General features: G+C 51.9%; 2 protein-coding genes across 8 annotated transcripts; one reads left to right on the top strand and one right to left on the bottom strand.

Moving 5' to 3' along the window:
* The first annotated feature begins 891 nt into the window (after positions 1 to 891).
* Bbln (bublin coiled coil protein) lies at positions 892 to 3,626 on the top strand. The gene is made up of 2 exons (XM_034494371.2): positions 892 to 1,100; positions 3,308 to 3,626. Exons 1-2 carry the CDS (start codon positions 1,022 to 1,024, stop codon positions 3,478 to 3,480), a joined length of 252 nt encoding a protein of 83 aa, XP_034350262.1. The 5' UTR covers positions 892 to 1,021; the 3' UTR covers positions 3,481 to 3,626.
* Ciz1 (CDKN1A interacting zinc finger protein 1) lies at positions 1,830 to 19,981 on the bottom strand. Of its 7 annotated transcripts, none has more exons than XM_034494368.2 (19): positions 19,352 to 19,842; positions 19,045 to 19,192; positions 18,692 to 18,807; positions 17,113 to 17,184; positions 15,463 to 15,689; positions 12,140 to 12,218; positions 11,921 to 12,023; positions 11,143 to 11,380; positions 10,854 to 11,013; positions 10,518 to 10,618; positions 9,675 to 9,872; positions 8,381 to 8,505; positions 7,271 to 7,358; positions 6,735 to 6,848; positions 6,455 to 6,604; positions 5,490 to 5,559; positions 5,247 to 5,368; positions 4,768 to 4,920; positions 1,830 to 2,907 (listed from the first exon to the last, which is right to left on the bottom strand). In XM_034494368.2, exons 2-19 carry the CDS (start codon positions 19,185 to 19,187, stop codon positions 2,896 to 2,898), a joined length of 2,271 nt encoding a protein of 756 aa, XP_034350259.1. In that variant the 5' UTR covers positions 19,188 to 19,192; positions 19,352 to 19,842; the 3' UTR covers positions 1,830 to 2,895. The 7 variants fall into 7 exon arrangements, with proteins under 7 accessions (XP_034350259.1, XP_034350261.1, XP_076784610.1 ...); XM_076928495.1 differs by lacking the exon at positions 1,830 to 2,907 and adding an exon at positions 19,845 to 19,981 and having other exon boundaries at positions 4,579 to 4,920; positions 12,140 to 12,233; positions 19,352 to 19,572; XM_034494370.2 differs by lacking the exon at positions 17,113 to 17,184 and having other exon boundaries at positions 12,140 to 12,233; positions 19,352 to 19,496.
* Between the last annotated feature and the right edge of the window lie 530 nt (positions 19,982 to 20,511).

Raw genomic sequence — 20,511 nt, 5'->3', positions numbered from 1 at the left:
GGCCACTGTGACATGATGCCATGGGGATGTCCTGGCCATTACAGCTATAGAAGTCCTGGTAAGTGATTGGTCCTGAGACACCACCCTGACACAGAGCTGGATCCCAGATTTCTCCTCTGGGTCCAATCCACAAGCGGTTCAGGAGGTTGACTTTGTACAGGCTTCTTTTCCCCTCTCAGTGTTCATGGAGTGGGGGAATGTGACTGCTGAGATCTTTATCATGAAGTCTTCCATGATGGACCGCCACAAGCAGGGACACTTAGCACACAGACCTTCCACGGCCCCCAGGCGCAGCTACATCAGAGTACACCAAGCCTCTTCTGTACTGGGAACCGGACACAGCGCTTCACACTCCTTCCCAACCCATGTCATATTTATTGGCGTGAATCAAACCGATTGGCTTTATGTCTACTGTCCTGGGCTGGAATCTGATCTCACCCGAAAAGTGTAGCCTTTGAGAGCCTTAAGAGAAGATATGAGGCTAAGATTGGACAAGATAGGACAGGGGTTGTGGGTCATCTTGGCAGCACCAGGGGGAAATAGGAAGAAGGCAGATTCCTGGTTACTGGGGAAGAGAGGTGCTGATTCCGACCATGCAGAGGGGCAGAAGCAACAGGATGGAGCCTCGTACACATCTCAAGCTCTAGCGGGCCAAGGTCTCTACTGCCCGACCTTCGGCGCGTCCTCGCGTTCCACTGACCGAAGGCCATTGCAGCCTGGAGAGGGGCGGGGCTCGGAAGCTAGAGAAGGAGGAGCTTGAGGGCGAACGGGGCGGGGCCATGTTTGTGGGCGTGACAGAGAGCCGAAGCAAGGAGGGGGCGGAGCTTAAGGGCGTGGTTGCGCGGAGGCCCAGGGGCGGGGCTTTGGGCGGGGCTCAGGGCGGGCCCCGGTGCGCCGCTGCGTTCCACTCTTCCGGCCCGGTGTTCCATCAGCTGCTTGCACCTTCCGCCCAGCGCCGGCTTTCCGCGCGACGATCGCCGAGTTCCATCTTCGCGTGGCCTCTGCGGCGCCCAAGCCCGCAATGTCGGGCCCCAACGGGGACCTAGGCATGCCAGTGGATGTGGGCACGGAAGGCGAGAATGACAGCTTCGGGGAAGCAGGTGACCTGGGGAGGGGAGGCTGTTGCTGAGACGACCTTTACTTTGCCAGGAGTACTGTCCTAAGATCTGGAATCGGGCGGGGATGGGGCGTGGGAGGGACTGAGGAGATGTCTCACTCTGCCCGAGTGGCTCTGGAGTTGTCCCCACAGCCACCTCGGAGGCGATGGAGAGCAATAGCGAACGGATCCCTGAGCGCTGCAGTACTGGAGAACTGTCTGTCGCTAACCAGCTCTGGTGTCGTGTGGGGAAACTGAGGCAGCTTCAGAAACGCTTGTGGGTTTGGGATTTGCTTCAGCCACTTTCCTTGCTGAAGAGGGGGTCGGGTCCTGCATTGGCTCTGCAGGAGGTGTTGGCCAGGTGGGCGCCCCACTATGCTGAGTCAGCACCTCAGCCACCTGGCTTTGCTGGTGTGACCTGCTTACTGAGTACTGTGTTTGGGTGCACAACACTGCAGAAGGACCTCAGGGTACACATCAGCCTACAGACTGTTTTTTTGCCCGTTTGGGAACCTCAGTTTTCCCATCTGCAATATTGGTCACATTGGCATCTTCTGTATGGAGGTGTGTCGGGATTTATGGGAAAATGGGAAATGGCTAGCTTCTAAGATTCCAGTGTACAAGTTCCTTCTGAAAGCGTTTGTTTTTTGTTTTTTGTTTTTGAGTGAAGTCAAGTCTGGTACCTTACCTAGAGGGCAGGCAGTACTTACTGTGCAATAAGGATGGGGTATGCTTTTGTTTTGTTATAAAAACTTTATTAAGCTGTAGGTCACACTATAGATTGTACCATTTAAACTGTACAGTTCTGCAGTTTCATATATTCACAACATAGCCATTGTCACAACAGTTTCAGAATATTTTCGTCACCTGGGTTCTGCTCTTAATAAAGGTTGCTGTCCACCTGGAGGCAGGTGGTGGGTCACTAGTGGGCACTGCTGGGGAACAGCGACTGCTGGCAGCCGTGGTGAGCATCATGAGGGGACTTGGTGAGGGAGTGGCGTAACTCCCCCTCTGAGTGACATTGGTATGGTGGGAAAGAGGCTGTCCCAGAACAGGTACAATGGCTAAGAAGTACCCTGGACATAGATGGAGCCGGTAGATATCACGTCTTCTAGCTCTTTTGCTAGCCTGCCACAAAATGCAAAGGATGGATCTGGACAACTATCCATTAAGTACTTGCTGTGGCCAGGCCCTGACTGACCTCTCAGTTTACTGGAACCCTCAGAGTCCCCACCCCATTCTAAGGAGTGGCTGGGCTAGAGCAGTTCTGGGACTCAATTGTAAGGGTCTCTGACCCAAGTCTGAGTTTTGGGCATCACTAGATGCCATGAAGTTGGACTTTAAGATCTAGCAGCCGTCAGAGGCTGTAGCCTCTTTGGGTCAGGGGAACCATCCCTGAGAGGTAGCAGATTTACACTCATGTCCCCGTCGCCTTCCCTGGGCCTCGTCCTTAAATCCATCAGATACATCCCTCGTCCCTTTGTTCCCAAGTTGGCAGCGGAGTGCTTCTGAGTCATGGGCTGGCTCGGAAGTGGGTCCCGCAGTGGGCACGGACCCAGACCTTGGGTCCTAAGGGGACACAGCATTGCCGAGAGGCAGGTCAAAGAAGCTATAGAGGAAGGAGACGGGGAAGACTTCTCAGAGGAAGGAAGACATCGAAGATTTTGAGCTGGTTCTTGAAGGGTTTTTGTGGCCGATGGATTCTAGATGGTAGACAGTTGAGCAAAAGCAGGGACTGGAAAGCCAGGGCTTCATGAATTCATGCATTCACTCATTCATTCAGTGAGTGCTTATTTGTGTCATTGAGGGCACTGGGGAGACAGCAGAGAACACAAGACCTGTCACCTCTTCTAGAGCTTTATAGCAGAGTGCGAGTAGGGGACAGAGCACAGGCCAGCACCCAAATGACCACAGCAGTGATCCCTGAAGGATTGCTGCGGAGAGGGGGAGGCTGGAGAAGCAGGGCAGAGGCCTGATGTAGTGCTGGACACGGGGAGGCTCCCCTTTATGAGAGCTAAATTGAAAATGAGTGGTGACCATCCCAGAGGGAAGGACACGAGTGCCACCCAATGCCTTCCAGGCAGGGCCATTGGTCTATTCAAAGGGCCTGAGACGGACAAAGCAGCTATGAAGGGCAGAGTGCTTTGTGCTGTAGTCTGTCAGCCCTGAGGAGACACAAGATCTTCCCTCTGTCTTTTCCCTTCCTCCCAGAGTACGCTGCCATCAACTCTATGTTGGATCAGATCAACTCTTGTCTGGACCACCTGGAGGAGAAGAATGACCACCTCCATGCCCGCCTCCAGGAGCTGCTGGAGTCCAACCGGCAGACGCGCCTGGAATTTCAGCAACAGCTTGGGGAGGCCACTGGTGATGCCAGCCCCTAGGTGCTGGAAGCCCCCCAACCAGGCCCTACCCTCACCTCCCTAGGCCATGTTCTGGCCTGGGTAGATACTATTTGGCTTAGACACCATCTCAGGTACTGGCCTCCAGATCCTAGTGGGTCTACCAGCCTGGACCAGTTCCCACTCACTGCCCGTCACCTTTCCTGGAGCCAGGCACAGCCCTACAGTTCACCCACTTGTCTGCTTTCCCAGCTCCTGGTCTCTCTCCCCTCCACCCAGATTGAGAGTCTGTATTAAAGATGTCTCCCACACCACTGCCCCCTTCTTCTCTTTGTGCCAGGATGAGGACCCAGTAGCCACTGGAGGGAAATGGAGCAGAGACCATGACCCATGGGTCATGTTATTGAACTGGGGCTCTGAGCCACCTTTCATTTCTGATCCTGAGGGTGTCGGTGAGGTCAGAGCTTCCTCCTTGCTTGGTGTTGCCCTCTAGCTGCTGCCTCCCAGCTGATGTAGGCACACTGTGCGACTCTGAGATAGTCGGGCTCCCCGAGTGCTAGGGCCTTTCACCAGGGTAACCACCTCTAGGATCTGACAGTAAACCTTGGTGCCTTCCACTTTTGGCTTGCCTTTTTCCAGCTGGTACTGACTGAGCCAGGCTGTCTTTATCTCCAGCAGAGCTAAGGATGGGCCCCTTCACTGCATCTGTCTCTGGGTTTGGAGGGCTTTGCCTTGGTGAACCAAGAGCTGAACCTCAGTGGCAAGGACACCCCAATACTAACTCTGCCTGACTCTGGTTTTTGTGAGGTGCAGCTGGTTAGAGGCTGGCTGTTTGCCAGTCTGTGAGGTTTGGCAAGTCACATGATCCTGCTAAGGCATCTGTAACCTGAGGGTAGGAGCAAGACCATCTCCTAGGGTCACCAGCCATAAGGATTTTCTCCCAAGCTGCTGTCCCAGTCCTGATATACTGACAGGGAAACTGAGGCTCAGAGAAGGGACATGCCTTGCAGTACTATCCATGATCCCCGGTATCTCAGGGAGCCTGATTTTGGCTTCCCTGGTCCTCCACCATACTGTGTCCAGAGAGACTGGGTGCCCTTCTCCTGCCCACCCTGACACAGTGCTGGTGGGGACTGCATAGCCAAACTACTGACTTTTTATTAGACTTTGAGTAAAAATACCAACCACGTGAACATTTCCACATGGATACCTAGGAAGCGTTAGCAGATTGGGCCCTAGTCAGGTTGAGTGGCCAGAGCCCCTCTGTCAGGTTTTACGGCGTGTTGAGCGCCGAAGAGGAGGAGTGAGTCCCGGGGATCCAGGCTTCACCTTGCTGGGTATTTTCACTGTGTCCTGGGAACTGGGCAGGCGGCTGCTGCCACTGCTGGAGGTAAACAGTGCAGTCAGGGCATTGCGGGCGTTGATCGCACACTTGCGGCTCACGGGCCGGGTAGGAGGGCTGGGGTTCTTGGCTTTGTATTTCTGGATACAAAAGTTTTCAAAGTTAGGCCTAGCCCAGGGCACTCCTGGTCATTAGCTGCTTCCCAACTTGAGCCCAAACAGTATGAATCTGCTGTGTGACCCTGTGTGAAGTGCTTATCCTCTCCTGAGGTTCTGGAGTATTCCCAGGCACAGGCTCCAACACACACACGCACACGCATATGCACACGCACACCACAGGAAGAGCCAATCCCAAGTCCCTCCCTTCTGTGAGACTATGTTTGGGAACTGGCTTGGTTCAACAGGAGATTGCTGCTGGCTTGGACAGAGGCTGTGGCCCTAGGCAGGGCAGTCAGACGACCACTCACCTGCAGGTTCTCAAAGTGGGTCAGGGACTTGCAGTGAGAGAGCCGTAATTCTGAGTTGCTGTCATAGAACTTGTGACAGATTCGGCAGACATAGCCCATCACTGGCACCAGGAAGTCCACACCTGCGGACAGACAGCAGGGTCTGCATACCAAGTCCCCCACACCTGCTCTAGGTGGGAACAGAGGTCGGGGTGCCTGACTGCAATACTGTGGCTGAGACGGGGGGCTTAGCTGGGGGCTTACCATAGGCCGTGTTGGGGCTGTACGTCTCAGAGCCCTTCCATTGGTCTGAAGATGTTTCTTTCGACTTCACCTGGAGAGGGAGTAAGAACTCAGACGGGGTACCTCGGGTCCCTCCTGGACATAGGTCAGGCACCTGCAGCCCACCCAGTCTCCAGGGTACAACCGTTCCCGTTCCCCCAGCTTGCAGGTGGCTGAGGGTGGCCGTCTCAGCCTTGGCACACACTGATCCTGCCTCCCATATGTCCTTCCGATGTATGCTTTGTGGGTTTCCTTCTCCCAAGCCAAAATAAACCCTTCTTTTCTTAGGCTGCTTTTTTCAATATGTTTGAGTGTGTGGGGGCGTGGGTACCTGAGGTGTCCAGACTCCAGGAACTGGAGGTACAGGCAGTTATGAGCGACCTGAGAGGGGTGTGGGGAATTGAACCCAGGTTCCCTGGAAGAGCAGCACATGCTATTTGCCACCCAGTCCTCTCTCCATCCTTGACTGTTTTCTAAGACAGGATCGTGATCACACATGACGGTTGGAGCTTTCAGTCCTGCTTCAGACTCCTTCCTGCTGGAGTCGCTATGACCCCACCTCCCGAGGTGAATCTCGGGCTTTGCGTATGCATAGGCAGGCACTGGACTATATATAACTCCTAGGCCTCTGCCCTCCCTTCCTCACCCCCAATCTACCCGCATTTCTATCACTTTGTCCAGAAACAGCAGGAAACTCTTAGTCAAAGCCTCGCAGGACCATGGACAGTCTGCTGTGCATGGCTTGTGTGCCTGTTCAACACCTCTGCCCTCCCTCTTCTCCCCGTCGTTATCCCAGCCAGCCTTTAAGGCCCTTGCATGTTTCACCTGTCCCTCTGTGCTTATTTCTATGGTGACACAACACAGCCCATATCTGCATCGTGTTAGTGCTTCTCAGTGCCAGCGTGTCGTCTGGGCTCCAGCAGCCACTGACAGCCCGCACCACACACCTGCGGGCGGAATTCCTTCTCGGCCTCAATCTCTTCTTCTTCTTCATCATCCCCATCCTCTTCTTGACCACTCTCGAAGCAACCGACGGCATCCACGGTGATGAAGTGGTCCTCATCTGGGCTGCCTGTCTCCTTTTCAAGTGTCTTCAGCTGCCAGAGGAATGCATGAGGGGCTTAGGCTGGCTGTGGGCCACCTAACACCCCTGAGGGTTCTAGGCCCCCCACCTGCTCTATGATCTCAGGGTAAGGTTCCATGCTGTATTTGGATAGCTAGGGTTACCTCCTGGGCCTTGTCCTTGTGTCCCTGGGACTTCACGTGTTCCACAAACTTTCGAGGGGTCTTGAAATAACGGTTGCATATGGTGCAGAAGGGCCTCAGGGATTGTTTGGCAACCTGGGGAAAGGCGGGTAGGCCAGATGGTGCACTGGAGCACCCCCAGGTACAAGCCAGCCTATCAGTGGCCCAATGAGACCTCACCTCTCAAACCTGCAGGCCCAGCTCAGCTCTGCCCCCTGCACTGGGACATGCAAAGCCACTTCTCTGCACTATGTGGGATGGCGGGTGGCAACAGAGGCAGGATAGGAGGAGGACAGCTGCCAGAGATGCCCCAATAAGCTAGGGGCTGAATAGCAGGTGCCTACACTGAACAGATGGGCAAAGGAAAGCCCACAGAGGAACATGGCTGACTCACCAGAAACCACATAGCAGTCACATGGAGACAAAAATAGACCCCACCCCTACTTCCACCCCCAACCCCCACCCCGGCTTGGATGTGTCCCACACAGGGACCCTGGCAGCACAAGTGACTCTCGTACCTTGTGCTCCTGTGTCCTGCGGTGCTGGATCAGGTCTCCCACGTAGTACACCTGGCAGGTGTTGCACCAGCGTTTTGGCGGAGGATCTCTGATGGCGATAAAAGCAAGCAGTGCATGATGCTATATTCTCCCAGAGTGCTCCGGAAGGGAAGGGTGCTGCACTTTAGAAGCTAGGGTGTATGAGGGGCCAGGGTCCTAGTCATAGCATCAAAAAGACAAAGGACAGAGTAGCGGCTCCTGACTCTCCTGTAAGTGAGAGCTAACAGACGGGAGGGGCTCCCTGTCAGCCAGGCAAACACAGAGCAGCCAAGAGTCCCTGCTCTCCGTGAACCATCACTGATTCAGACAACTGTGTCACCCTTTTCTTCAGCTGGGTTTACTGTCATTCTGAATAAGTCAGCTCACTAGAAGATCTCACTATATAAGTGGCCTTAAAACCCTTGTGCCTTCTGTCTCAGCCTCCCAAGTGCTGGGATCACAAATGCCACCGCATCTGGCTTTGTTGCTGATGCTCTGCAGTTGTCAGGCTTCCTAAGTGATCGATCCAGGTTTCTGGATTCCCCCGGAAGCTGGCAGCTTCCCCCAGGAGACACAACCCTTATCTCCCAGAGCCCACATCTATATGGCTCAGCTTTCTGCAATGACGCTTTCCAGCCCTGCAGGCTTGTGACACCCCACTGGGACCTGGCAGACCCTATAGCTTCCCACCAAGGCTTCTCACACCAGGTGCTAGCTCCAGATTCCAGGTAGACATTCCAGACCAACCACATTCCCTGTGACAATGGATAGATTCAGGGTCACAAGATGACCTGATCCTTACCACTGTTCCTCTCTAGTTGGGGCTAGCACACAGATCAATGGGGGCAGGGCTCTGTATTACAGCTCCCCTCCCTTCCATAGGGATGTCACACTGTTCTTACCTGAAAGGGATCTTAGGAAACTATCACTACACCACACATCATCAAGGTATTTTACAGAAACTGATGGTCAAAACTGGAGTTACTGGTATGCACAGATGGTTTACCTCCCAACCAGACCTTGAAGCCAGTCTGTTCAGGGCCTGGCCTGGGAGGCTGCCTAACACATGAGCCTCTGCCAGCCCCTACTCACTCTGCATCTCTCTCTAGGATGTCCCGAGGCATGGGCAGCAGGGACAGCAGGCAGGTCTGGCTGGAGTGCTGCACTTCCCCGAGCCGCTGTTGGTGCTGAGCCTCTGACATGTGATCCTGGAAGTCCTGTAGCATGAATGTGCCAGAAGTTCTCATGAGCCACAGCCAAGGGACGGACAACTCCAGCGTCATGGCCACCCTGCGCCTCTGCTCCTCCCAACTCCCTTTCTCCCACATGTCCTACCAACATGTACCACCACAACTGGCATTATTTTATACAGCTCAGTGTAGGTCAGGGCAGGGATGGTAAACTGAGGCATAGAGGAAATATATATCCATTTGCTTTATTGATAAGGAACGTGGCTCTAAGTGGCCCTGCTCAAATGAGGACCACAGTCACAGAGGTAACAATGGCTACTGATAATAATATAAGAGCATTAAAAGAAACTTTGGGGTTGGGGGCTAGGGAGATGGCTCAGAGTTAACTTAAGAGCACTGGCTACTCTTCCTGTGGATCTGGGTTCAAGTCTTAGCACCCACATGGTGGCTCATGACCATGTAACTCCATCTGCCGGGGATCCAGTGCCTTCATCTGGCTCCTGTAGGCATCAGACCCATGTGGTACGTAGACATAGGGGCAAAGTAAATAGATCATTTTTAAGTGTTTGTTTGTTTGTTTAATTTAAAGACACTGAGTTCTTTCTATCTTGCCCAGGTTAATGTGAAACTCATGTGCTCACATGATCTTGTTTAAAATCCCCAAGCAGCTGGAAGAAATCGGTAGTCCCAGCCAAGACCATTCATTCATTCATTCATTCATCCATTCATTCATTCATTCTGCTTCTCGCAGGTTAAGCAATGGCTGAGCTATATCCCAAGCTTCTATTTTCTTTCTTCTTTTTTTAATAACGTTTTTATTTTGAGGCAGGCTCTCACTAAGTTGACCAGGTGACCCTCCTGCCTCAGTCTCCTAAGTAACCACTATCATTAGTAATGCCGCACTTGCTTGGGCCAGAACTGGACGCAGAGCTTGGGTGTCAAGTGCTGAGTCCTAAGACGCACAGTGAGGGTGAGCTCCTGGCCGCCCTCAGTGAACATGGAGGAAAAGTCCCAAGGGTGGAATTTACTTCTGGAGACCTTGATGGCCGGTCACAGCAGATTTGAACCAGGTTTTCCTAGACCCTAAAAACCTGTTCTACCAGCTGATCAGGAAATGCGTCTAGCAGATGTATGGCCACGGGCAGTGTAGAAAAGGCAAACTCAGAGGCCCAGCCCTCCTCCTCTGCCCTGAGTACCTGCTGGCTGCTGCAGCTGGCCTTGCAGATATAGCAGAAGAACTGGAGGCTTTGCTTGGAGGGTGTGCTGGCAAGGGCAGGGGCCACAGAGGTAGAGTCCCCAGGGCGAGGTCCAGACGTGAGGGGTGTGGTGTTGAAAGCCCGGCTGTTGCTACTCTGCAGGATGGTGACCTTCAGGGAGCTCCCAGCCCCCCACATCTACAGCAGATGCAGAGACAGTTTCTACCCTCTGGGTTAGGTTAGGTTAGGTTAGGTTATGTGACTGCCCAAACCTACACAGAGAGTACAATGGTCAGGATTTGAACCTAGATTGAATATATGTCTCACTGTGTGGACCAGGCTGGCCCGAAACTCGCAGAGATCAGCCTGCCCCCACCTCCCTAGGACTAGATTAAAGACGTATAGCACTGTTCTTGACCCAGCTCTGGTTAATTCTAAGTCCAACCCACATCACCACTCACATGATGGGGAAACTGAGACCTGAAGAAGAAAAGAGGTTGACTTAAAGTTTTGTTATAAGGTAGCGTTGGGACCCGCATCCCACAAGGATGCTTTTACAAAGGTACTGAAATGACATCACTATGAGAAGGGATGGCAGCTCTAGTGTGGAGTTGGCTGGGACAAGAAGGGACTTTTGCCACCAAAAGTACATCAAGAGCATAAGAAAAAAGATACGACCACAGAGGAACCACCATGTGGCTCACCCATGCCGCCAGGCACCAGGAAGTCCTTTTCACACGTGTGTAAACAGAATGAGAAGTCCTTAGGTAGCCTGGGGCAAGCAGACACCACGCCACTGCCAGGCTTGTAGGCCCTCCCGTGTGTACACTGGCATCTACGCACCCCCAGCATCTCTCCCACGTCCAGGCCACCAGCTGATGCTTCCCGGCTCCTGTCTTCACTGCTCGGGGCACTTACTGTTTCTGGCAAGGCCTCCTCGGGGTCTGAAATGACATAGGTGTTCTTTTCCCAGAGTGTCTACCATTTGGGGTCCAGATAGATCTGGATTTAAGAGCTGGCTTCTCTGTCCAGATATTAACCTGAAGTCCAAGATGGGGATAGTCCCAGATCTGTACACCAGGCCCAACTCTCAGTCCTCAGTCAAGACTAGACAATGCCAGATCAGAGAAAGAAGGGCTTGGCAGAGCTGGATCAAGTGGGGAGTCCACACTTGCTCACCTCCCCTAGCTTCTGCAGCGTTACATGATAGCCGAGGTTCTGTGGCACAGGCCAGAACTGTCGCTTGCTCTGGTGGGGGTACTGACCCCTGTGGCCAGGTCTCAGGCTGATCCGGGGTCTTCTCTGATGTCTGCTCCTGTGACTGTGCTTGGGCAGATACCTGTGGATGTGTCTATGTCTGGGCCTCCTTCTGCGGCTGCACCTGCCAGAGGGGCTGAGGCTGGGTCTGTGCCTGAGCTGGCTTCAGTGGGTCTGTCTCCCGTGGCTGCCATGGGGACTGTGACTGTACCTGATTCTGCTGGGGCGTTAAGTGCTCTGGAGAAGTCTGTGTCTGTGCCTGCTTGTGCAGCTTTGGCTGCGTCTGGATCTGCAGAACCTGTGGCTGGATAAGCGGCAGCACTTGGGCTTCTGGTGGCTCAGACAGCTGATCTGGAGTCTGTGTCTGCTTTGGTGCTGTCATCTGGGTCTGAGGCTGGACCCTTGCTTGTGGCTGCCCTGCAGGGCCTTTCTCGTTGGACTCCTCTGAGCTAGCAAAGATCCAAAGATAATCAAAAAGCCAGTTGTGGTGGTCTATGCCTTTGATCCTAGCCATAGGGAGGTAGAGACAGGAGGATCTCTTCTGAAGAGTTTGAGGCTAGCCTGGTCTACACAGTGAGTTCCAGGTCAGCTGAGATTGTCTCAAAAAACAAAACAAGCAAGCGAATCCAAGAGGACGGAAGCTCTACCTTCCGAGAGACTTATGACCCAGTTCCTAATCCTAATTCTCCTTACACTGTGGAATGTGGGAAGCTCTAAAGCTATCTGGGTCTGTTTTACCTAAATAAACGCAGGGGCAGTGACCCTCCATCTCCAAACTGCAACCTGATTTTAACTCGCCCTATAAATCTGGCCCCACCTAGGTACTCTGCAAGGACCCCTTCCTCCTGGCTGCCCAGCTCGGCTTCCGGGTGGCTCACCCCCAGGTAATCTAGGGATGAATGTGCCCCTCCCCCAAGTCAAGGTCAAGGCCTAACTTTACAGGTGAGTTCCGGGCCTCTGAGTCCCAGCACGTGGCCAGCAACACTTACCTTCTGGACATTTTGGCTGGTGGTTCCAACGCCTCAAAGGGCTCAGGCTCAGGCTCTTGGGGCTCACTCACCATGCCATCTGGGCAGACTAGGGAGTCTTGGTCTGTAATGGTGGCAGGTGAAGAAACATAGCTCCAGGAGATGGCCCTGGATTACTTGCCACCAAGATCTTCCCTGCCCTGATGTCCCTAGTGAAGGACAGCAGCCCTTGTCTCTCACCTTCAGATGTGCTCATCTGGAGCTCTGTGGCCTCCTCAGACCCCTCTGTGGGGTCTTCCCTGTCTTCCAGAGGCACCGTCTGAGAAGAAGAATCCTGCTTCTTTTTAGAAACCATTTGGGTGGGTGGGGGTGGGGCGGGGGACTGTTCGAGACAGGGTTTCTCTGTGTAGCCTTGGCTGTCCTGGAACTCACTCTGTAGACCAGGCTGGCCTCAAACTCAGAAATCCGCCTGCCTCTGCCTCTGAGTGCTGGGACTAAAGGTGGACGCCACCACTGCCCGGCTTCAGAAACCATTTTTTAAACCTACACCTCACTTGCAAATACCCTCCTACTCAAAAACGACTGTCACCACCAGGGCATGGTGTGACTTCAAGGCCAGCATGATCTACAGAGCAAGTTCCAGGACAGCCAGGGCTGCACAAAGAAACCCTGTCTCGGAAAAAAAAGAATGAAGGAAGAAGAAAAGAATGACCATCACCATCTCAAGGGACTAAAGGGGCCTGGCTGAAGTCGTGAAGTCTGAGGTGTCCATCCAGCTTTTTGATCCAGGCTGGGGAGACACAAAAAAGTCTCTTGGCTCCTAGTCATCCAGATTTCCTACTCCCTGTTCCACAAGCAGCCAGAGAGAGCCTTTGGCTTGAAGCCTCCCCAGGTCTCCTGGTCGTGGGACTCTCCTTATCCTAAGCTGGACCTGTCCACCCCTCCCACTCTCAGGCCCTGGACTGCTCCCTCTTTCCCTTCTGAACCTCGCCTTCCTCCTACCTTTAGCCTGTCTCAGTGCATCCTCCCTGGCCTTTCTCTGGTCACACCCGCTGCCTCTTCCTGCATCTAGCCTTTAACTAGAGCCTCAAAGCTTCTTGCAGGAAAGTCCTACCCAGGCCAGGTCTAGACCCCTTTAGTAATATTTCCTGGGTTTTGCTGCTGTGTTTGTTGGAAGACAGGGTCTCACTTCTTTCCAGTCTTAATTAATCGCTTTTGGGTTATTGTATTAACATCTCTTACACGTACACACCCAAAACCCACAGAAAGACAGATGCCACATCTGCACTGCTGACTAGCACCTTATGGTGGGTACAGGGCTCCAGCTACTTCTCAGGCACTGTGGGAAGCCCGTAGGTGCCATCTATAACTTTCCTGCATCCTGCTAAGGTCTCTAGTCCTGATGGGAAACACATCTGTACCCCACATCAGGACTCTAGGCCCTTTAGACACTACCGAGTTTTTGCCCTGGAAGACACAGGGAGTCAGAGGGCCTGGGCTCTATGCCTACCTCAACCACTCCAGTCTGCCAGCTACAGTTTTCCTATATGTAAAACAGAAGCACAGGTTGAGCAAGACCCTGGTGGGCCAGGCCTAATCCTAAGGTTAAAGGCTGAGTCCTCCTCTGGAGGGAAAGGCCTTCCTATAGATCTAGGAGTAACAAAGCAATTAAGTAAAGAACATCCTTCCTGCCCTACATACTCTTGGGAGTGGACCCTGTGCATAGAGTGCAAAGACACACAGGGACAGAGTGCCTGTGTGTGTGACTCCATGTGACTGGGCTCCTCAGATGCAGCTGTCAGGCCCAAACCCTCTGGCACTCTGACACTTTTGTTCTGGGGTTGAGGATTACACATTCTTGAAACTTTTAGGCAGTGATACAATGCTTTCTTATTCTCTGGAGAACCCAGAGCCTCCAGCATCCCAAGCCTGTAATCTACCATGGAGCCACAGCCTTGTGCTTAAATGTAACATTCAAAGCTGCCTGCCCCACATGATGCCCGTTAGCCTCAGGTAAACACTTGGAATACGGAGTCTTGGTTAAGACGGAAGCATAGGCAGCACATTTGATGGTGACGCATTGTTGTGATAATAAGTAACTGATTAGATTTAGTGGGGTTTTTAATTTTTTAAGGACAAAATGGGGGCATGATGAAATATAAGGGTATTTTTAGGAACTTGAGAGGCTGAGGCAGGAGGATCATTTGAGTTGAGAAATTTAAGACCAATCTGGGCATCATAGGGGGCACCGAGGTATTTGAAGTTTGGGAGATAAGAACTTGATTCTTAACAAATATCCATCATCAAGCAAAAGAGGGTATCAAGATCTTATTGATTGAGTCATTAATTGATTGATTGGTATTTTCAAGACAGGGTTTCTCTGTGTAGCCCAGACTGCTCCTGGAACTCACTTTGTAGCCCAGGATGATCTCGAACTCAGAGCTCTGCCTGCCTCTGCTTTCCAAATTGCTGGGATTAAAAGTGTTCACTGCCCAGCTCCTTTGTTATATTTTTTAATACAGGTCAAAATGGTATTTTTTAAAATACTAGATTAATTTAAATGTTTCATTGTATTATATTCATTTTTGTTCCAACTGTCTTGGGATGGCTGGCCTAGAACTCACTATGTAACTGAGGGTGACCTTAGATCTCTGAGTCTCCTGTACCATCTCCAGAGTTCTGGGATTATAAGTGTACTTGCCTATACTTGGCAGTAAGATTAACTTATCTGTTCTTTTTAATTTTATTTTTAAAACCTGAAGGTCTTTCTACATACATAGCGCAGGATGTTCTGGAAGGTGCCACGATCTTCTGCCCCTTAACCTCTCAAGTGTTGGGATTATGGATGCTAGTACCTTGGCCTTTTTATCTTTTTAAGGTGGCTATCCAAAAGTTTAAATCAGATATGTGACTTATTTTATTTCTACTAGACATTGCTGATGTAAAGAGACATAGCACTAAGGGCCACTGATCTGGTTCAGCAGGTGAAGGCGTCTGGCGTCAAGTTCTGTTCCTAGGACCCATGTGGTGGAAGGAGGAAAGAGATCTACACAGTTGTTCTCTGACCTCCACATGCCCACCTTGGCACACATGAAAATAAATAATAATCAAGTAATGAAAAACCTGTTTAAGCTGGGCGGTGGTGGCGCACGCCTTTAATCCCAGCACTTGGGAGGCAGAGGCAGGCGGATTTCTGAGTTCGAGGCCAGCCTGGTCTACAGAGTGAGTTCCAGGACAGCCAGGACTATACAGAGAAACCCCTGTCTTGAAAAACCAAAAAAAAAAAAAAAAAAAAAAAGAAAAAGAAAAGAAAAAGAAAAACCTGTTTAAGAGAGAAATAATACATAGATACGGTATTTGGGTTTGGCTAAAGTCACATCGAGACCATAAAGATACAGGAGATGATAGATGTTAGGCACCTTCATTTTACAGACACTGAGGCACAAAGACGGAACATGGCCTTCAAAGGCCAGGGCAAGCCCAAGCACGTGGAGCTGGGCTGACACTGGGGTACCCCTCCACCCCTCTCCTACTGCAGCCACTCCACTCAAAGCACCACTCACCTTGCGATTGGGGGTGGTGGAAGAGGAGGTTCTGCCCTGTTTCTGGGAGTTCCTCCTTGAGTGGTTGAGCTGAGGTTTTATTGGGACCCCAACAGGAGGAGGCCCCAGCAGGGACTGGCGAGTGGCCTGGGGAAAGAACTGTTGCAGATTTGGGGTGACCATCTGGGGTGGTGTGAGGCTGGGAGCTGCTAGGCCTGGGGCTGTCACATTGTAACCACGAAGGTTGCCTGTGGGGAGGAGGTGAGAAGAGAGGTCACATCATGGTTGAATAGTCAAGATTCTATCAGGGGTTCAGTCCCCCAGTCAGAGATAATTTCTGAGGGGACCCTCTTACCCAGGGGAGCAGAGGAAAAGTAAAGCCAAGCCAAGGCCCACTGTGGGCACAAGTGAGAAAGGACTTAGGGTAGGTTTTCTGCTCCATCTGGGTGTGTGAGCTCTCAGACATGCAGTAAGGTCCTCAGGTATGTGAGAGACCCAGCACAGGGACACAGGAGGACCAGCAAGCTACTGTTCAGTACTTTGTCCCCCCACAGGATTTTCTTTATCAATGAGAGAGAAGGCTCTGGCACTGAGCAAGGCACCCTTTCACTGTGTCAGCCTTCTAGCCTGCCAGGGAGCAGGGAGATGCAGCTGTTAACATAGACACAAAACAGAGATGTAGCTTGGCCAAGCCCCCTGACAGATACCTGTTAGCTCTGTACTTAGCCCATCCTCCACACTCTATAGACATCATCAGGTCCTAGCAACTCTAACATCCATGTGTCTTTCCAAGCAGGCTTTCCCTCTCTGGAAGACATCATCCCTCCCAAGAACTGCAGCAAATGGGACCTCTTTAAAGCTGCATTCTGACCTCATCCCTGCCCAAAGCCTTCTATGGTTTCCAGTTCCTTTCGGGGCAAGGTCTGGCTCCACCCACCTCATGTGTCCCACATTAAGCTCTAGAAACATGTCACTGGGCAGTCCTCTGATCACCCTGCCTCAGGGCCTTTGAACATGCTGCACCTTCTGCAGAAGATGTTGTATTCCACTAATTCCCAGCATCCTTCAGGGCCTCCCTTTAAGTCTTTCCTATCTCCCATTCGGGAGGCCTTCCCTGATGTCTGTGTCCCTAGAGACCTCTGTCCTAGAACCGCATCTCCTCTGATTCAGTTCTTTTTAATCCAAGGGAAGGCCCAAAGCATGAAAGAGAGTTGGCATTCATGCCCAGATTCAGGGGCAATGCAGGGGAGGGCAGCACAGGCTTAAAGGTATAGGTCAGTTGTGCGGAGGGCTGAATTCAAGTCCAGACTACCTCTGGCACCTTAAGCAAACCAGTTCTACCTCCCCATGTCTGTCAAATGAGGATTCAAACTCATGAGAATTAGTGTATCTGATAAACAGGTACAACAAAGACATAGACACAGTCCCAGAGAGCCATCCAGTTCCCATAAACAGTAAGGTAGAAGATGGGAAGCCCCGAAGCAGGAACGGACAAAGGACATGGACAAGTCACAAAATGACATGCAAATATTTGGTATGTGTTTTAGCCGCACTAGCACGTGGAAGTGGGAATGAAGACGTCCACAACACAGCGTTAGCCTTTGCAAACCAACTTAGTGAATATCCGTACATACACATTCACAGAGGTATATATAAAAAAGCATAGAGTACCCAATGCTGCCGTAGGCATGGTGAGGCTGGCACTGTCATACGTGGCTGGTGGCATTGCAAACTGGTCCAGTCCTTAGGGAAGTAATTTGGCAATACTTATCAAAAGCCATCAAACATCCATCCCCGACCCACAGTCATTCTGTGTTGGGGATCTACTGTGAGAAGAGTCTCAGATGTCATGTTCATCACAGTGGTGTTTAGGATGGAGAAGAGAAAGGAGAAAGGGGTTGGGAGAAATAAATGGATAATTGAGGTTTCCATAAGGGCACATATCCCTCTAGTGAAAAATTAAAAGCTATCACAAATAACTTGGATTGAATCAGAACACTGGCTGGGTGTGGCAGCTCACACCTATAACCCCAGCCCTTGGAGGATGAGGTAGGAAGACTGTTTTGAGTTCAAGACCACCCTAGCTTACATACTAAGTTCCGAGATAGCCTGGGCTACAGAGTGAGACCTTGTCTCAAAGCAAGGCCAAATATATCAATGCATACTTTTAATTCCATTAAAAGTATGGAAGGGAGGCAGAGGCAGACAGATCTCTGTGAGTTGAAGGCCAGCCTGGTCTACATAGTGAATTCTAAACCAGCCAGGGCTAGAGTAAGACACTGTCTCAATCAAAAAAAAAAAAAAAAAACAAAAACAAAAAAAACAAAAAACAAAAAAATAAAAATTCTAGCACTGCAAAATAGAAAATAAAATAAAAACAAGACATGGACTCTTTTCTTTTTTTGGTATTAATCATATAATCACACACCAACTTCCCAAGCTTCTCTCTAGGAAAAAAAAAAAATTGAAAGAAACATAATGAAAGGATGATGATTTCCTCCAGAAATGAGGGAATGTTTTCCTACCATTTGGGTTTGATGACTTTTTTTTTTTTTTTAATTTAACTTAAATTTTAATTTCTGTGCTGTATTAGAGGCTGCCCTTGGAGGCCATAAAGGGCATCGGATCCCCCGGGAGCTGGAGTTACAGGCATTATGAGTCCCCATGGGAGTGATGGACCCTAACTGAGGTCCTCTGAAGAGCAGCAAGGACTCCTGACTTCTGACCCATTTCTCCAGCCCCCCTTGGGTTTGTATTGTTGGTATTTTTCTTCTTTAATATGTTATTTTCACTATGACAAGCATAACCTTTAAAACGGAAAAAGAAAAGGTGGCGTGTATATGTATATATTGTGCCCTGACGTGGGATCTTTTTCTCTGGAATTATCCATGTATCTTTTGAAAATCAGCTGGAAAGGCTGTCTACACTGTGGTCCTGGTAGGGCTGCCAAGTGATGGCTCTTGAACCACGTTCCTCCTGTGTTGTGGCTATGGGCACAGGGTCCTTGGGCCTCGGGTTGCTGTCTTCATTTGTAGAGGGGGTTGTGGGTGTGCCTCCCCTTAGGGTTATCAGTAGAGTCAGGACTGGCCAGCACCATAGCCTGGTAACCGTGTACTCAGTCAAGTGGCTTGTGGACTCCATCTCCCGGGAGCCCTAGTATCTTCGTCTATAAGGATGCTGTCAGGGCCACTGTGAGCACTGGTAATGAGTGGGATAGGATGAGACAGAGGGCTGCGGGGAACCACCATACCTTGCAACTGCTGTAGAAGCAGAGCTCTTTGCAGCATGGGACCACTGAGCAAGGAGGTCGAGTGGAGGCCCTGGAGATTCAGAAGCTGCTGTGGGGTTGACTGCTGGGAGAGGCCCCTGTGTGAAGGAAGGAGGGTGTCAGAGGGGTTCCGGAGGTCCCTCACCTCCAGTCTCTCCCTCTCAATGGCAGATGGAGGATCCCTCCAAGGTGGAAACTGATGACGTTTTATACTCAAACAAGATGCCTCTGGGGGGAGGGAGTGGGGATGGCGAAAATAACTACGGGGAGCCAGGCTCCAAAATGCGGGTCTGAACGTCAGACCTCAGACTCCGCTCCCAGAAGTGGAAACTCACCGGCCGACAGACATAGGCAAGGAGGCCTGTGGTGGGGACTGTTGCAGCAGCTGCTGGAGCTGGAGTATCTGCTGCTGCTGCTGCTGGAGCTGCTGCTGCTGCTGCTGCAATTGTTGCTGCTGCTGGAGCTGCTGGTTGAACATGGTGGCTGACGAAAGTATGGTGGGCAGGGTCAGATCACTGCTCTGAGACAATCCAGCTCCGCTCCCCTCCCAAAACCCCCACCCCAGCATAATGCCTGCTGAGCTTCAGCGCTACACAGTCCCAGCCCCGCCAAGAGCACGTCGAATTTGTCCCCGGGGCCTACCAGTTCTTCCGGTCAGCTGCCTGGAACAGGATACACAAACACGCTCTTGCCTTCAGTTCGTTCTCTTCCCTCCCATCTCTTCAACTTTGGCGGTCTAACCTTCTAACCGGATCACACTTTTCCACTCCCACCTTCAGCCTGTCAGTCACTCTACTCTTCACTTCCTGGTGCCAGCCCCTTCCCGAGCACACCTGCTTGTTTTGGATTCCGCTGTCTTCTCCCTACATTGTGTCACTTAAATCCGTGAACGCTGGACGGGAAAAGCTTCCGTCCACCACAGTATATCCCCACGCCCCTCCGTGGCCCTTCATCTCTCCACCCCCTACCCCCGCAGATATATCCAATGCCACTTAACTGATCTGTGGCCTCGCCAGTCCACAAAGCCCGTAGCCTCTCTGCAAATAGCCGCTATCCCCGCGGTCCACCCTCCCCGGGGTGCCCAGCCCTCCTCCACTGACGCTTCCGGGGCGGGCACCACGCTGCCCCCCCTCACCTCCCGGCAATCCACGACAGCCGAAAACGGAAAGGCACGAGCGGCCTCGTTGGGTGGGCTCGCGAACTCCCGGGCTGCTCGGAACCCGACTGTGGCCGGGACACTCCGCGGCCCAGCGGCTGGCCACTCCCGTGCGGAGCGCCCTCTGGAGGTCCGGAGGCCTCAGCGGGGACGCCGCGACCCGGTGAACAAGCCTCGCGTGCAGGTCACGCCGCGGGGACCACGACCATTCTGCAGTTGCTAGAACCGCGGTGGCTCCCAGGTGCTAGGAAGCGCCGGACAGCACAGGCTCCGGTCCCCAGGCCCCAGCATCGGGAATGGGCGATTCTGAGTTTCCACGGTCGTCTCGTCTGTTTATCCGGCAGTGGGACAGAAGGGCGGTCGGTCAGATCCTAACTGACCTCCTCAAGGCCACCACTGTCCCCCGAGCCCGAGCCCGCGTAGGGCTGGAACCGGAGCAAGCGGGCGTGAAGGGAGCGCGCGCGCACGCGCGTATGTGTTGTGAATTCAGCTTTAAAAAAAGTCTTGTTTTTTTTTTTTTTTTTTTTACATTTTTAAAAAAGATTTGTTTTGTGTGTATGGGTGTTTTGTTCGTAAGTGTATCTGTATATCATGTATATCATGCACATCCTGGAACTGGAATAATGGAATATTTGTGAAATGTCTT

Source organism: Arvicanthis niloticus, chromosome 2 (genome assembly GCF_011762505.2).
Source record: "Arvicanthis niloticus isolate mArvNil1 chromosome 2, mArvNil1.pat.X, whole genome shotgun sequence".
NCBI classification, from domain to species: Eukaryota; Metazoa; Chordata; class Mammalia; order Rodentia; family Muridae; genus Arvicanthis; species Arvicanthis niloticus.
Note: the sequence above shows the minus strand (reverse complement) of the source record. Positions and strands in the feature narration are given on the sequence as shown.

Bases quoted from the DNA above. Each gene is read 5' to 3' on its own strand.
- Bbln (XM_034494371.2), top strand. From the start codon at position 1,022: ATGTCGGGCCCCAACGGGGACCTAGGCATGCCAGTGGATGTGGGCACG. The intron at 1,101-3,307 runs GTGACCTGGGGA...CCTTCCTCCCAG, and splicing joins TGACAGCTTCGGGGAAGCAG to AGTACGCTGCCATCAACTCT.
- Ciz1 (XM_076928495.1), bottom strand. From the start codon at position 19,187: ATGTTCAACCAGCAGCTCCAGCAGCAGCAACAATTGCAGCAGCAGCAG. The intron at 15,690-17,112 runs GTACTCTATGCT...TCCTCCCCACAG, and splicing joins CATGCCTACGGCAGCATTGG to GCAACCTTCGTGGTTACAAT. The intron at 9,873-10,517 runs GTGCGTAGATGC...CATCTGCTGTAG, and splicing joins ACGTGGGAGAGATGCTGGGG to ATGTGGGGGGCTGGGAGCTC.